The sequence below is a fragment of the Pinus tabuliformis genome, chromosome X (genome assembly GCF_031772625.1).
Source record: "Pinus tabuliformis cultivar Carrire ecotype Pingquan chromosome X, CPIR1, whole genome shotgun sequence".
Classification (NCBI taxonomy): Eukaryota; Viridiplantae; Streptophyta; class Pinopsida; order Pinales; family Pinaceae; genus Pinus; species Pinus tabuliformis.
Genome location: NC_142308.1, coordinates 1,018,738,065 through 1,018,753,862, shown reverse-complemented (window position 1 = coordinate 1,018,753,862; position 15,798 = coordinate 1,018,738,065). Strand labels below are relative to the sequence as shown.

Genomic DNA, 15,798 nt, shown 5'->3' with positions numbered 1-15,798 from the left:
TCAAATCTAAGACAATGATTCTTGGAGTAGGTTTGAATGCCATCTCTCTATATATTTGTACTTCCAGAGAATCTACACAACATTGAACATTCATGAAACAAACTTCATATGACCTCATCTCATAATCCACCACTTGTTCACACTACCAATTGCATGCACCTCTCTATTTGGGCGATTTACAATGCCCCTCGTTAAATTCCTTGGCTAGGTTGGGCCTCACATCCCAAGTCTAATCACCCTCCTTGGGGATAAATATCTATTGATTTTACTTGTACATTAAAGTTAAATGTATTACTAGCTACAACTCCATTTTTAAGCTTGATGTAGTTTTTCCTACATCAACATGCTCTACATTCTTAGCCTTCTAGTTATTAACTATAGAATGAAGTTAAAATATTCAATTTTTTTAATACGAACTCCAAGCCTATTTTGTAGGGAAACCTTTCTTACAAAATCCAAAATATGCATGTAGCATAAATGATGCCTAAGAAAGAAACATAAAAAGAAAAAGAAACTTCTAGATACTTCTCAAGGGTTAAGTGCCACATATCAACTATTCATAATCCACTTACTCATACTTGGGATTAGAGATATAGCTTGTCTCCTTCAAAAATAATTGACCATATTGCTTGTTAACCATCAATGTATTTGCATAAATTGTGCATCTTCCTAAGTAGATTTTACAAACAAAAAGTTCTTCCATTTAATAAAAAACTATGTGATTTCCTATCAATAACTATTCTACTCATTTAACAAACATCGCTTTTGTTTCTAATATAGTTTTTCCTTCCTCATCTAGCTTTAAAAAAATATATATGTACTAGAATCCTATCATTGGTAACTTTATATTGAGACCCTCAACTAGCCCTAGGTTCTAGGACCTACAACCCCCCTCAATGTTTTTGTTAATCCTCAACAAATAATTTTTGGTACTCATACAACTCTTTCCTTTTTGACATGAAGAGTGCTTGAACTTTATTCAATAGTTTGTACTCCTTGTATGCTTTTGATGTAGGTTGTTTGATGCTTCACATCAACAAAATCATGATTGATTGCATATTTCATTTTAAGCATAGTTTGTTTTCTTTTTGTATGAAGAATAGTAATCTTTTTGTTTTCTTGCATAGTTATTTGAATATGGCTATAGTGGAAGTTGACCTATTATGTTTTTAATTTATTGCATTGTACAATATATCCAAACATTGTCAACATAGGAATTATGAATCAATGGATTAATATTATTACATTGAAACTAATGCTTATTCAATATAATCATAAGAGGAAAGTTATGAGATGTTATGAGTGACAAGGAGCGAGGTTGTTTAATAAAGATGCAAGGGATGGTAATCGTCATTCATAGGAGAAGCAAGCATTCAAATTAATATTGTATGCAAAAGAAATACAAGTAATGCATACAAATATTTGTCAATGTTATTATAGGTCCATTGGCGAGGTGAGATCATGCATGTGAGTTTCACTAATTTGTTCTCAAAGATCAAAGCTTTTAGATCCAAACGCCTTATTTCAAGCAGAGGGGATTGGCAAGTGAAAGGGAAAGGAAAGAGGCATTATATTCATGAGCATAAAATATTACCTCAATATTCACCAATGATTATCCATGTCGTTTATTATCACCAATATTCAATTAAATGAATTTTGAGGCATGATGAATAACATTTTGTGGCACTTTCTCTTATGGATTAGTTAGTGTTTGGCGTGATATTTAGCATGATGTAGTTGATTCTTATGCAATAAATTAGAATGCATTATTATCATAGATTAAATAATATATTTTGTACATAATGAGCACATGCAAACTCGTTAAATTCACCAAGGCAACGATTCATATGAATAACAAACTTTAGTCTTGGCAACATGTTTGCACATAATTTTTTGTTCCAACCAAATTGAGTATGGGGATACTAGAAGGGGATAAAATAATGTTTTCAAGTCATGATGAAGAATAAAACCATAATTTAAAACTAGCATATCCCCTAAACACATGAATGGAATGACAAAGTAATGAAAGGAAGGTGTGCATGATTTTATTGTTAAATGGAAAAAGATTTGAAGAAAAGTTAGATATCTTTGTATATAATTTTATAAAAAGTAGAATACATGTTGGGCCTATGCATGAAGTTGGATTACACTTTTTGGAAAGCAAGGGCACATTTTGGGTGAAAAACAACTGCTCAATCGAGCCATTTTAAGCACTTGATCAAGAAATCTTTCAACCCTAGATCAAGTTGTTTGAGGGCCTAAAAATAGCTCGATTGAGCATTAAAACAAACTCTTGATCGAGCTCTTGTGTAACCCAAGGTTATCTAGGAGCTCGATTGAGCTAGTGGCCCAATCACTTAATCGAGCAATAGTCTTAGTTGAGCCATTTGTTTGAAATTTCCCTCCAATACATACTAGGTGCAGAATTTAAAAAAGAGGCTCAATCAGTCCTTAATGCTCAATTGAGCTATGGGCTTGATGGAGCCTTAAAGCTTGATTAAGTTATGGGATCGATCAAGCCTTAAAGCTAGATTGAGCCTCTGTTTAAACATGTTAAGGGCTCGATTGAGGGTTTCTTAAACCCTTGATCTAGCTACTTTAATTTTATAAATTGAGCACTTGATCAAGCTCTTGAGGTCCTAAAAATCATAGTTTTAGCACCTCTTCTGCAGATTTCTTTGCAACACCATTTTGCACCATGGTGGACTTAGGGCAGAATCTGTCCTTAAGTGGAAAATTTATCATGTTGAATTAGTGAAGGAACCCTCTTTGCGATGGCATATGAGTTTGACATTTTCGAATTCATATGATATTTTTCGTCTAAAATCTTTTAAACATAATGCTTGAAATTTTTTTGGATAGCTTCAAATGGGTTGAACAAAAAATCAATAACATAAAATATACATAATGAATTTTTTTATTTGTTTACAAGTCCTCTTCAAAAGGCTACTCTTGGCTTTTCAATTTATTTAACTAGTTGAAAAAAAACTTAAGTGAATACATGTGTCTGCAAAATGCAATTGAAATATTACTTCACCAACTTAAAAAATAATAATAAAAAAAATAATTTGCATAAAAAATTAATTTTTTAATACGAAAAACTTAGTTCTCTTTGTGTAGATCATTCTCATAAATATATATTTTTTAAACTACACGTTTTAGACTAATTTATGCTACACGAACACGCACATACCTCTTAATATGTACAAAAATTTGAAAACACAAGCATTTTGTTTAATGGAAAATTGACATATTATATGACACTAATTCTTTTGCAAAAAATATCATTAGGCTCCTGTCATCTCTGCACATTGCATTATTTCATCACCCTCCTCGACACAATCCACTGCCCCCCTACACTTACTCGTGCTCCATCTCCCCCAAAAGAATCCACCCCCAAAAGACACCAGCCTCACTCATATTCTCTTCGCCCCCGCACATCACTTCCGGATTCTTTAGCTCCCTCGATTGGTTTGGGCATTATTACCCCTGGGATGGGTCTCACTACCACCAAAGGCCGAAGATCGGCACTTAACAAAGCCATTATTCGCGCTGGGGCCGAAGTTGCCTCAGGCCGCCAATCCACCATTGATGGGGTCCTTAGAGCCACAAAACCCCCTCAGCAGGGGCCCCCATGAAGTTCCTCTCTTTCAATTGTAGGGGGCTGGCCAGTCACCCCAAGAAACTGGCCATCAAACGACTTTTTGAGGTCGAAAATCCTGACATCATCCTCCTCCAGGAAACCCTAGGATCAGCTGAGGATGTCTCTCGATCCCTCAGTCTCTCATCTCCCCGATGGCATTTCATTGCAGTAGATGCCAGTGGGCGATCTGGGAGTTTGGCTATTGGTTTCAACCCTCTTTCCATCAAGCTGGACTCTTCCTGGGGAGGTCCTGGATTCTTGGGAGCGGACATTTTTGCGATTGAGCTTGGAATGAATCTTCGTATAGTTAATATATATGGACCATGCCATCAAAGGGAAAGTTTCTGGAGAAATCTCCTGGGATTCAGATTGATGTCCCTGGACCACATCATCATGGGGGGGATCTAAACTTCTCTTTGGGATACAGTGAATCCTGGGGCTCTATGGCGCAGATTGACTCTATTACAGACTTCATGAGAAGACTGTTGGATCTACATGATTTGGTTGACGTCCCTATGCAGAAGCCCCTTCCAACTTGGAGAAATAGGAGAGTGGGACAAGCTGCACTTGCCCGTAGACTAGACAGATTTATTCTCAAAGGGACATTGATTCAAAAACTCCATCGTCTTAAACAATGGGTTGGATCAGGAGGCATATCTGATCACTCTCCTATCCTTATGGAGATCATGGGCCCCCTTCCAAAGCCGAAATCTCCATTCAAATTCAATCACCTCTGGCTCGAGGATCAGAGTTTCATCAACCTGGTATCCAATTTCTGGAAGACACATCCTATTGACAGAGAAGCATCATTGGCAAGAGGATTTGTCAAAAACCTAACAGAGCTCAAACACTTGACTATTGGATGGGCAAAAGAGAAGAAAATCAGAGAGGATGCTCAGCTCATTAATATAGAAGAAGAGATTCATGGTCTCCTAGATGACCAGAACCGGGCTTTTGGATCCATGGGGGACAAATCTCGGCTATTGGAGCTCAAAAATCAGAAGCACAGAATCCTGAAACTCAGAGAGGAGTCCCTGAGGCTGAGGAGTAGGGCTGTATGGCTCAAAGATGGGGATGAAAATTCCAGTTTCTTCCACAATTTCGCAAAAGGAAGAAGGCTGGCAAATACTATTTGGAATCTTCCTATGCCAGGCGGAGGAGTGGCTGATTCTTTCAACAAGCTCTCACAGCTTGGCACCTCACATTTCAGGCAACTGTACAAGAATCCGGCGGGCACAAATTTGGCAGAAATCATCAATGTGGCATCACATTTCCCCAGATATGTAATGGAGGAGGACATTGATTCTCTCACAGGACCAGTCACTATGGCAGAGTTGGAGAGCACCATCAAATGGTTTCAGAGAGAAAAAAGTCCAGGTCCGGATGGATGGACCATAGAGTTCTACTTAGCCTTTTTTGAGCTTCTTGGAGAGGACATCCTGAGGGTGGTGGAGGAAAGCAGATCGACGGGACAAATCTATGATGCAATAAACACCACTTTTATAGCGCTCATTCCCAAATCAGACTCCCCCTCATCATTTGACGATTACAGGCCAATTTCATTATGCAATGTACTTTATAAAATCATCTCCAAGATCATTGCCAATCGGATTAGGCCCATTTTATCCAAACACATCGGGCCCCAATAGTTTGCCTTCCTGGAAGACAGACAAATCCATGAAGCCATTGGATCTGCGCAGGAAGCTATACACTCCATTTGGACAAAAAGGCTTAAGTGCATCCTTCTCAAGATTGATCTCTCCAAGGCTTTTGATAGAGTTAGCTGGCTCTATATCAAAATGATACTCATCCACTTAGGCTGCCCCATCCACTTCATCAATTGGATAATGGCATGCATCACATCCCCCTCGTTCAGCATCCTTATCAATGGAGCGGCCTCCCACTTCTTCCACTCTGAGAGAGGCCTTAGGCAGGGATGCCCCCTATCTCCCTTGCTCTTCCTTGTTGTGATGGAAGCCCTGAGCCGCCTCATCATCTCAGCCAAAAGAGCAGGTACTCTCAGGGGATTGAAGATCACAGACGAATGTTTTATCACACACCTACTGTTCGTTGATGATGTGCTGATCATGCTTGATGGAAGGTTGCAGGACACCACTACATTCAACCGCATCCTAAAGCTCTTTGCACAAGCTACTGGAATGGAAGTAAACCAGGCAAAATCCTCCATCACTCTGGTTGGAACATCAGTATAGGAATCATACACTGCATGCCAGGTATTTCCATTCACCAACCATCCTTTGGATATAGGGCTTAAATACCTAGGGTACTGGCTCAAACCAACCTCACAGAAGATTACAGACTGGGTATGGCTGGTTGCAAAAATAGAGAAGCGGATCACTTGCTGGAGTTTTCGATATCTATCTAGAGCGGGCAGATTGACTTTGATTAAATATGTACTGGAAGCCACCCCGGTTTTTTGGATGGCTCTGGCATGGATCCCTCGAAACATATTATCAAAAATCCAGAGAATATGTAACAGATATCTATGGGGAGGAAAACAGGATAAGCGCACATTTGCATGGACCAGCTGGAACTCTATTGCTCTCCCAAAAAAGTGGGGGGGATGGGGAATAAAGGATCTTCCCACATTTGCACAGGCCATGGCAGCAAAGATGGGATGGGCACTGATGACATCACACAGCCTCTGGACCTCCATTGTCTTCCACAAATACATTTGGCCCAGGAACAAGCTGGACTGGCTTAGAATGCCATCATGGAACAAGGTGGGTATATCATCTGTTTGGAAGGCTGTGCTTCACGCCCTGCCCCTCATCAGGGATAACATCGTTTGGAGGATTAACAACGGTAACTGTGCCCGTGTGGGCCTTGACCCGTGGAATGGTAGTGGGGGTCGGCACAATCTACCTAGGGATCTAGTAGACTGCTTATCAGCACAACATATATTTGTGATTGCACAGGTCACGGACAGGGATCGCTCAGACATGTTTCACCAAGCCTGGAAGACGGCCAACCAACTACACCTCCCTGCTAGATGGCACTCGACCTGGCGCGAATACTGCACTGCCCTATCTGAATCTCATATCAGGATAACAGAAGGTCCGGATGAATTGATTTGGTTTCTTGCTGACAGTGGTAAGTACTCACCAAGGGAGGGTTATACGCAGCTTAATATTCAGAAAAAGCCTGGGGTCCTTGATAAATGGTGGAGACAGATTTGGAAGCTTGCTGCATCTCCCAGATCAAAGCTGTTCACTTGGTGTGTACTCCGGAGCAAGGTTCCCACAGGTGATTTCCTTATGAGACGCGCCATACAGGGCCCGACGTGGTGCATTCTCTGCAAATCTGACTCGGAGACCATATCTCATTTATTCCTTCACTGTCCGATGATGCAACAGATCTGGCAAAACATAAAACCCTTCATCCCATTCAATGGAGACTGGAGCGGGCCCGATCCGATCAGCTCATGGATAGATTGGACAGCGAGGCATAAGGGCACGAAACTGATCAACCTGCCTGTTATCATTCTATGGTCTTTGTGGAAAGTTCGGAACAGATGGACATTTGAGGATATAGCACCCCACTGGCCCCTCATCGAAGCTGGAATCATCTCTGCTTACAGAGAGTTACCTGAGCCGCCTCCCCCAAAAATTCGCCATCCAAATCCTCCGCCCAATATTGATCTATCCACCCCTTGGGCATACTTTGATGGAGCGGCAAATGCTCAGAGTTGTGGGGGGGGCATCATTCTGCATCATAACCTTACTCATTCCTATCACATCAAAGCTGGCTTGGGCATTGGAACCAATAATTATGCAGAGCTCATCACACTGCGGCACCTCTTGCATTTTGCACTATGTCATCATTACACTAGAATCAATATCTTTGGGGACTCGCAGATTGTTATAAATTGGTTCAATGATATCACGATTTGTCACATGCACACACTCAGAGCTATCATGGATGAAGTGCATCGATTAAAAGATGCTTTCTCACATATCTCTGTTACACACATTTACAGGGAGCATAATATGGACGCTGACAAATTATCCAAGGAGGCCGCGGTGATGGATCATGGCATCTGGGAGATTACGGAAGTTTTGGGCCAGCAGCAACAGAAATACTACCACCGGCCATATATAGATCAGGACTACCCAACAGGGGGTCCTCATCTCGCATAAAATAAGGACAACAGCATCCACAGATCACTGATTTTTGCACAGCAAACACAAAAAATTCACAAGGATTATGCTATCAGAATAGTTGCAGAAATTGAAACAACACATTTACAGACAATTGATAGAATGTATTGATGTAAATTTTGAACTTTTGTACAGATCCTACAGTGATCACAGATCATGATATACTGATATATATGTAAATCTCTTCATATTAATGAAAGTTTTTACGGATTTTCCCAGGGGATTTTAACATAATTCTCCACAAATTGTCTTTTTACTTTGAATCAAAATTCAAAATGCTTATATGAATTTTGAGGGCTTCAATTCGACAAAAGAGTAAAATTTTGAAATTCTATTGCCATATTTGGCCCAAAAGTGTAAACCATCTTCATGCATTCAAATTGTTGAAATATAAATGAAATCAAGCTAGATAAGTTGCATAGGGTTTAGTATCTTCCCATGATAAAAGCAAATGTTTTCTAGTTTGATCCAAAAAGTCTAGCTTGAAAATGTACAAAAGAGCCAAGTTTTCTACAAAGGGTGAGGATTATATTGGGAGCAAGAATTTATTGAAATTAGAAAATTAATAGATAATTTAATCATGTAATACATGTCTTCATGCTCGATGTTTCCTTCAACCACAATGGAATTTCTATATGGCAAAGCCACTTAGGATTTTTCCATGAATCAAAATGTAGAGAGATATCACCTTGTATCTTCCTTCTTTGTCGGGAGCGAAAAATCATAACAAGATGCTAGTGGTATCTTAATTATTGAATAATCATGCCCTCAAGTTGAAAACATGCCATGTAGACAATGTGGCATTCATTATTAAGAGGGTTTCCTATATCAACATTACAACTTGTGGATCAATGGGTGATCATTTTTTAATAAGGTGTGCTACCTATTTTTTGTTCCATAGAAAATATTTCCATGCATGCACAATAATTATTTCATCCATGCATGTGTCAATTCCAACTAAGCATTTGATTATAGAAAAAACAGAACATTAGTGTGATGCAATATAGAAAAGGCTGTCACAAAAAAAAAAAACAAAAAACTTGAGGAGATGTAACATGTCACACAAAGAAAAACTTGGTCCAAAAATTTCAAGGGAAGAAAACTTCATCCTATGTGATATGTCACAATAAAACTAATTTTCTAATAAATACATCACGTGAATGTAAATTTTTGGGAGATATGATATATAACACAGAGTAAATTTTCCTTTCCAATATGACATGGAGAAAGCAAATGTTAACTTACATTATATGTCACGCAAATATTTTTTGAATGTAAGATGTTGCAAGGGCTCTAAAATTTGAAGGATGTAATAAAGAGGGGGTGTGTAAAATATTTTCACTTCAAAAAATACAAAAAATTAGAGTGAAGTGATGTGACAAAAAAAGGTTGAGGAGCAATATGTGTTGTGTCACAATCAAAGGTATATTATGTGTGATACTATACAATGAAGCAAGTTCAATGAAGCAAGTTTATGTGAGGGGTGAAAATAAAATTGAATCAAATAATTAGTTGTGATATGCAACAAGGAAATGAGTTTTTATGAGAGGCAAAAATAAAATGTGTATAATTATTGGAAGAATGCCGAAGTGGAAAACAACTTGTTAGAGGTTGAGAAAAAAGTAATCCTTTGAGGAACCTAGTGAGTTTCAAAGGGAAAAGAACTAGGACAAGCTTCATATAAAAAATATTCAAAGGAAGACAATGTATAGTAAAATTATTTTCACACATTTAAAAGCTTTTTTCAAGTCACGTCAATAATCACAATATGTATCGTATGAAATGGAACATTGGTGCAATGTGATAGAAATTTTGTTGCAATGAATTGAAGTTTCAGAAAGTGTGGTTTGTCACTTGAAATGAATCTTTGGTGTAATGTGATATGCAAAAGGTTATTGTGGAGATAGAAATCTCAAGAAGTTTTGAAATGTCGCATGAAGAAAAACTTGGTGTGATATATCACGAGGGAGGAAAATGTCATCCTATGTGGTATGTCATAGTGAAAGTTATTTTTTGAGCAATACATAATGTGAATGGAAACTTTTCGCGGATGTCATACATTGCATGAGTAAAGTTTTTCCTTGTGATATATTGGAGAAAAAGAAAACTTTAAGTCATGTGATATGTCACACAATTTTTTTTTTTGCGTGGTAGATAAAAAGGTGTTAAAATTCTAAGGATGATGAAGAAGAGGGATGGAAAAGATTATCACTTTAAAATATCCCTTTGTCATGATAAGAACAAATCTACATTGAAGAAGACATAGCAACTAAGAAAGGTTGAGTTATGATATGTGCTATGTCACAAACAAAGAAATTCTAGGCGATAACATCACAAGGAAGCAAGTTTTTGTGTGAAGAAAAAATATATTTTGTACAAGTCTTGGAAGAATTCTAAAGGGAAAAACAACTTGTTCACATGTTGAGGAAAAACTAATCCTGTGAGGAACCCAATTAGTTTTAACGGGAAGAGAACCAATACAAGCTTCATATACAAAAACTTCAAAGTAAATAAGACACTTATAGTAAAGTTCTTTAGCACATTTAAAACCCATTTTTAATAATCACATTATAGTCGATATATTGCATGAAAAAAAACATTTTGTGATGCAATAAAAAAGAAAATTATAGTTAAGGAAAATTTGATGAAGTGTGATATGTCACATGAAACGAAACTTTGGTGTGGTTTTTTATATAAAAGTTTGTCACAAAGATAGAGAAAATTGGTGCAATATATCACAAGGGAGGAAAAAATTATTCTATGTGATATGTCACAATAAGAATAATATTTTGAGTGATACATGATGTGAATGGAAACTTTAGGAGAATACGTTGTGTGTAATGTTTCGGAGCTTGATTTGACCAACCAATAGCATAATTATATGTTTCAAGAAGAGGATGGAGTAATGATGGACAATCAAGGTCTTTTGACAATTTAAAGTTCTTTTATAGAGTCATAATATAGACATCGAAATCATTCCCCCAGTCACCGCCTTCAATTCAAATAGTAATAATGTGTGCATCTACATTCCATCATGTAGCCAAGATGGGAGATTCATTTTCAAATATGTCATTATTGATTCTTACAAGTACGATCCATGTTGAAGGCCTCTACCTTGGCAATGCAAAGTACAAGTATCTACAAGTTCAAATGTGTTATACTTATCAAGTGTTGATTTGGGACAATAACCCATAGCCTTTATTCAACCACGGAATAGGACGAAAACTTCCCAAGGCCTATTCTCTTGAATTCTTTGTCTTTTTCAAATCACTAGTTTTTCCATTGAGTCAAACATTTTAGAATTAATAAGAAAATGATGCAGGGATAGTGGTCAAGATGATGAAATTTATGGGTTACTTTACATTGTGTTGATTACTATATTAATTTCTTTGGCAGACACTTAAAAGTAGGAGGAAGGATAGAAAAGAGTTTTTGTGGTTGTTTTTTTTCTTGCAAACACCCATAACATCATGGTATGGAAAAGAATAAACACATATTTATTGAAATGTATTGATTGATTAAAACAAAGTATAAAAATGTGTTGTAAATATATTATGAAATAGGTTGTAAATGAAGAGCATTAGAAACATTTAAAGAAACCACAAGAATACATGACATATGGACTACATATGACATAGTTATGGAGTACAATCATAGATGGACTATGTTAGACTCCGTCTTATGACAGTGTAAAATTGATTCTTCTTCAAAACCCTGTTTTGAAGAAGAAATCATTAATATGTAATTTGTCATGATGTTTCAAGGCTCTACAGTTCTTCAAACGACAGTGTTTTTGATGTGGATCCCTGCAAAAGTTAGAAGAATGGTTCAAATATTTCAACATGCATGGTTGCTCAAGGAGCCTTAATCAAGCCATGGATATTCACTGAAATCAAGGAACAAAGGCATTGGGACATCAGCTCCAGGGAAAGATTTGAATATTTCAAAAGACTTTGTACGTTCTGGGCTTCAACATTGGGGCTCTATTTAAAAAGTTTAAGTGAACCGGAATGGAGGCTGGTTCAGTTAAGTCACATGTGTATTGTTACTCATGCTTGGATTGAAGAATGCATACGAGGTGGAAAGAAGTTGGATTCAGCCCTTTACAGTCTCAGGAATGAGGAAGATCTTGCATCGAATCCTGCTTCAAGCTCTATTGATGTTAATTGTAAACCACGCCACAAAGTTGAGAAGGCACTAATGCAATCAGTTCTGCAGAAAGTTCAGATGGTGAGAATCAAAGCCCTTCCAATAAGAATGATTCCATTGCCGAGAGTTCCCCTGTGGTTGCATGTGGTGATGAGAGAAAGACACGTTGCTCATTGGTCTCTCAGTCAGAGTCTTCTGAACCGAAAATCATTGATAAGTCTGGCTGTAGTTTGGGACTGTCGAAAGATTGTGCTTCTGATGTTGTGGAGAATATGATCCAAATTTTTCTAGTGGCTCCATTGTCTGCTGGGCTTGTGCAGAGCTGTCATTCATTCCCTTCAAATTGGGAAAAGGCCACGGAGTATAATTGTCCAGCACTCAAAAAGAAGAGATTCAAGTGAATGAATATTGGTTTTCTTTCCAGGCTGGAATCCTTGCCATCAGAGGCATTACAGTAGTATCTCATTCTGCACTGAAATAAGATTTGGGAAAAGGTCCAAGGGCTTATCTGCTTCCTGGGGAAAGCCCAGGCGTAGATCGTTCACTTTCTATGTCAATGCAATATTCTGGAGGAATACTCAAAGGAGACACTTGGTAGAGCCACAAGAACGTGATTTTCTTATCAGCACTGAGCAAATTATTGATCCAATGATAGAGGGAACATCCAATGGTGGGGATGCATCTCGGAAAATCTCTATATCAGTAGTGTCATCCATCTCACAAGTTTCTTCAGAGGATTGGGATGCATGTGCTATAGGTGCCACAGGCCATACGAAACTTAATCCATTCCTTACTCATGCTTTTCTTCAAAGCTTAGAGGATACAGGGTGTGCTGTTCAGGAAACGGGATGGTTACCTCAGCACATCACTGCGACTGATCAAGATGGTATTGTGCTAGGTGTTGTTCCACTTTATGTAAAAAGCCACTCATATGGTGAATATGTATTTGATCACTCCTGGGCCGATGCTTACTATCGGTTTGGTTCTTCTTACTACCCAAAGCTACAGTGTTGTGTGCCATTTACGCCAGTAACAGGTCAACGGATACTAGTTCGTGATACTTGTTACAAGGATCAGATTTTTGACAAGCTTCTGATTGCCTTGAAGCTACTTACTGATAAGTTGCAGATGTCATCACTACATATAACATTTCCTACAAAAGAAGAATGGGAGAAAGTGAGTCAATTTGGTTTTCTACAAAGGATTGGAATGCAGTACCATTGGAAAAATCGTGACTATAAGAGCTTTGATGATATTTTAATGGACTTGAAGCAGAGCAAAAGAAAAACTATTCGGCAAGAGCGCAAAAAGATTCTAGCTTCAAACTGGAAGGTAACATCTTCACAGATATTAACACAAACTATTCGTTTGAGGAACCCAAATGTTCGAACACATGGGGAAACAGGGTGGATACAAAGAGATTTGATAATACAAATGTGAAGTGCATGTGCGGTATTTCAACTCCAAACAGCTGTGATGGTGATGGGATTCAAGATCACCCCTCAAGTTATTTTCATAAGGAGCAAATGATTTCTGAAAAATACTCGGATAGACTGTCAGAAGAAGAACGACAGAAACTTCAGTGTTCTTTGCATTTCAGAAATTTATATACAGAAGATGTTTTGCTTCATGGCAACCTTTTCATGCTAGTTAATTGTCTCGAGTCAAAAGAATTATCAGAGGAGATATTCAGAAGGAAGAACTCAGACCTCTGTCAATATACCTGAGGAATTTGAAACTGCATCTCAACATAATACCAGTGCATAGCAGGCAAATGATCTTCCCCATTTGAGATCAGAAAACAAATATTTCTCGGAAAAAAGGTCGAACAGCAATTCTAGAAACAAGAGGGATATGATTATGGGCAGCCACCAAGCTTTCAGATATGATAACAGAAGTAATTATGATGAAGGTGAGCATGGGGGCCATAATGAGAGGCATCATACATCAAGGTCATACTATAAAGATGGAGGAAATCGAATACCACGCAGTACACATCCTACAAAAGAGGGTGAAAGGATTTGCTGACCAAAAGCGACATACAATAGAGGAGGTTGGTGAACACTCTGATGTCGAAACAAAGAAGAAAAACCTGCCTAGTATTTTGGGTCCAGGACCAACAGAACTGAGGTTTCAACAGCCCATTGATAATCAACAAGACTTAAACGATTGTAGACAAAATGAGAGAATCTTGGATTGATTTGCCTAATAGTTTCAATGCATCTTAATTGAAAGGGAGATATATCAAGCTGGCAATCTTTACACTGCTGTAAATAGGCGGCCACAGAGTGTGAAAGTCAATATAATCCAATCGCACGCAGTTCAAATATCTGGGCTGCCTGGGGTGGTAGTCGCTCTCAGTTTGTTTTAATTTACACAGGCAAGCGGGGTTCTCATTAGATGTATCGAGCTTCACTTTTAAAACTAGAGTTATTCCTTTGTGGGCATTCTGCAAATCAAATTTATTCATGTGTATTTCCGTCTCTATGCTATTACTCTTCTGGATGGTAGTGCGAAGGTGTGTGCGTATGGTTCGCAAGTATTACCATATGAGTCCTATGCTAGGCCCGAAAATGGAGTAGCGCCCCTCCTCTGCACAGCTCTATACCAAGAAAATCACTTTCAATGTAAACAGATGATGAATTTCAGATCACGGGGAGCCTGAGACAGACGGAATTTCGTTCCATGATTTCCGCCAGCGATTGATCCTTTGGAGATTTTGTGGGCGATGTGGCTCTTAGAAGGCGGATTATGGGCTTTTGTTGATGCCACCATATTGCATGTGATTGGGTGTGTTGGAATTCGATGGTGGCATATTATAACTCTGGCTTGGTCATCTTTGGTGTAGATTTCTAATTCTGGATATGGTTGTTCATCAGACGTGTAACAAATCTGTAAATACCCTTTTGATCCATCGACCAAGTGCGTCCATAAAGGAGAGAATTCCGAAAGCAGGTGGCAGTCTATGACAAATGGCAGCTTTGAAGATTCCTATTTCAAAACAGTTTGACCAGCAACCTTCACAACTCGACACCTTGTGCAATCTGATCCCGATTTGGTCTATTTTTTGAATATTAATTAGTTTTAATTCCTAGAGGTTAGTTTTCGGTTCCTAGACGCTAGTAACAGCTTGAGCATGTAATTGGTATTGAAGCAATACTTTGGATTTTTTTTAGAGAGAGAGAGAGTCAGAGGGGGAGAGTTTCTGAGTGCTGAGTGTTGGAACAGAGCTTTTAATGTACAGTTTTCTGCAGAGATTTTTAATGAAAATTTTGCAGCTCTAATTTCTGAGATTCATGTGGTATGTTAATTTAGCATAAGTTTTCCCTTTGTCTCATATGTAAACTGTTATGTTTCATTCACCTCATGATCATTTCTAATTGAGCAAATGAAGTGTTTAGGTAGAATTCATAGTATTATATGCTCTGCCTATAAGTTTGTTCAATTCAATGTTTTCTACTGTTTAAGGAGGATTCAAAGTATTGTTTGCCCTCCTTAGCTCCTCACCTGTCTTGCCATCTCATTTAAAACTAGATTTGATGCTAAATTCCTTGCCTACCTTGCCTCAGTCGTCAACCTGTATTGTTCATTATATTTCTCTGTTTGAAGCTGTGATTTTGCCCATGCAGCCCAGAAAAACCCCGTTATTTAATTAAAAACCCCCAAATCAACCTTCAAATCAGTTTACTAGCCTAATATCTGTGTTACCTTGATTGGTCATCTCTTCCTATTGAAAATTTGCCGAGATAGACCGGAGAGAGCCTTCTCATACCCCGTAGGGCTAGCTACGAGGTGAAATGGTTTGATGTTGCCTTGAAGGTTTAC

At 38.2% G+C, this 15,798-nt stretch overlaps 2 protein-coding genes across 2 annotated transcripts; both read left to right on the top strand.

Moving 5' to 3' along the window:
* The first annotated feature begins 3,966 nt into the window (after positions 1–3,966).
* LOC149143200 (uncharacterized) lies at positions 3,967–7,803 on the top strand. Its single transcript, XM_089451722.1, has 2 exons — positions 3,967–5,214; positions 5,878–7,803. Exons 1-2 carry the CDS (start codon positions 3,967–3,969, stop codon positions 7,801–7,803), a joined length of 3,174 nt encoding a protein of 1,057 aa, XP_089307848.1.
* Positions 7,804–11,670: 3,867 nt separating this feature from the next.
* On the top strand, positions 11,671–13,413 carry LOC149143199 (uncharacterized). Its single transcript, XM_089451721.1, has 2 exons — positions 11,671–12,157; positions 12,398–13,413. The coding sequence occupies exons 1-2, from the start codon at positions 11,671–11,673 to the stop codon at positions 13,411–13,413; spliced, it is 1,503 nt and encodes a 500-aa protein (XP_089307847.1).
* The last annotated feature ends 2,385 nt before the right edge of the window (positions 13,414–15,798 follow it).

What these genes read in the sequence shown, in the direction of transcription:
- LOC149143200 (XM_089451722.1), top strand. Translation starts at nt 3,967, where the DNA reads ATGCCATCAAAGGGAAAGTTTCTGGAGAAATCTCCTGGGATTCAGATT. An exon ending in GGCCAATTTCATTATGCAAT is followed by an intron (nt 5,215 to 5,877) that starts GTACTTTATAAA and finishes ACTGCATGCCAG; the next exon opens with GTATTTCCATTCACCAACCA.
- LOC149143199 (XM_089451721.1), top strand. Translation starts at nt 11,671, where the DNA reads ATGGTTGCTCAAGGAGCCTTAATCAAGCCATGGATATTCACTGAAATC. An exon ending in CGTTGCTCATTGGTCTCTCA is followed by an intron (nt 12,158 to 12,397) that starts GTCAGAGTCTTC and finishes TTTTCTTTCCAG; the next exon opens with GCTGGAATCCTTGCCATCAG.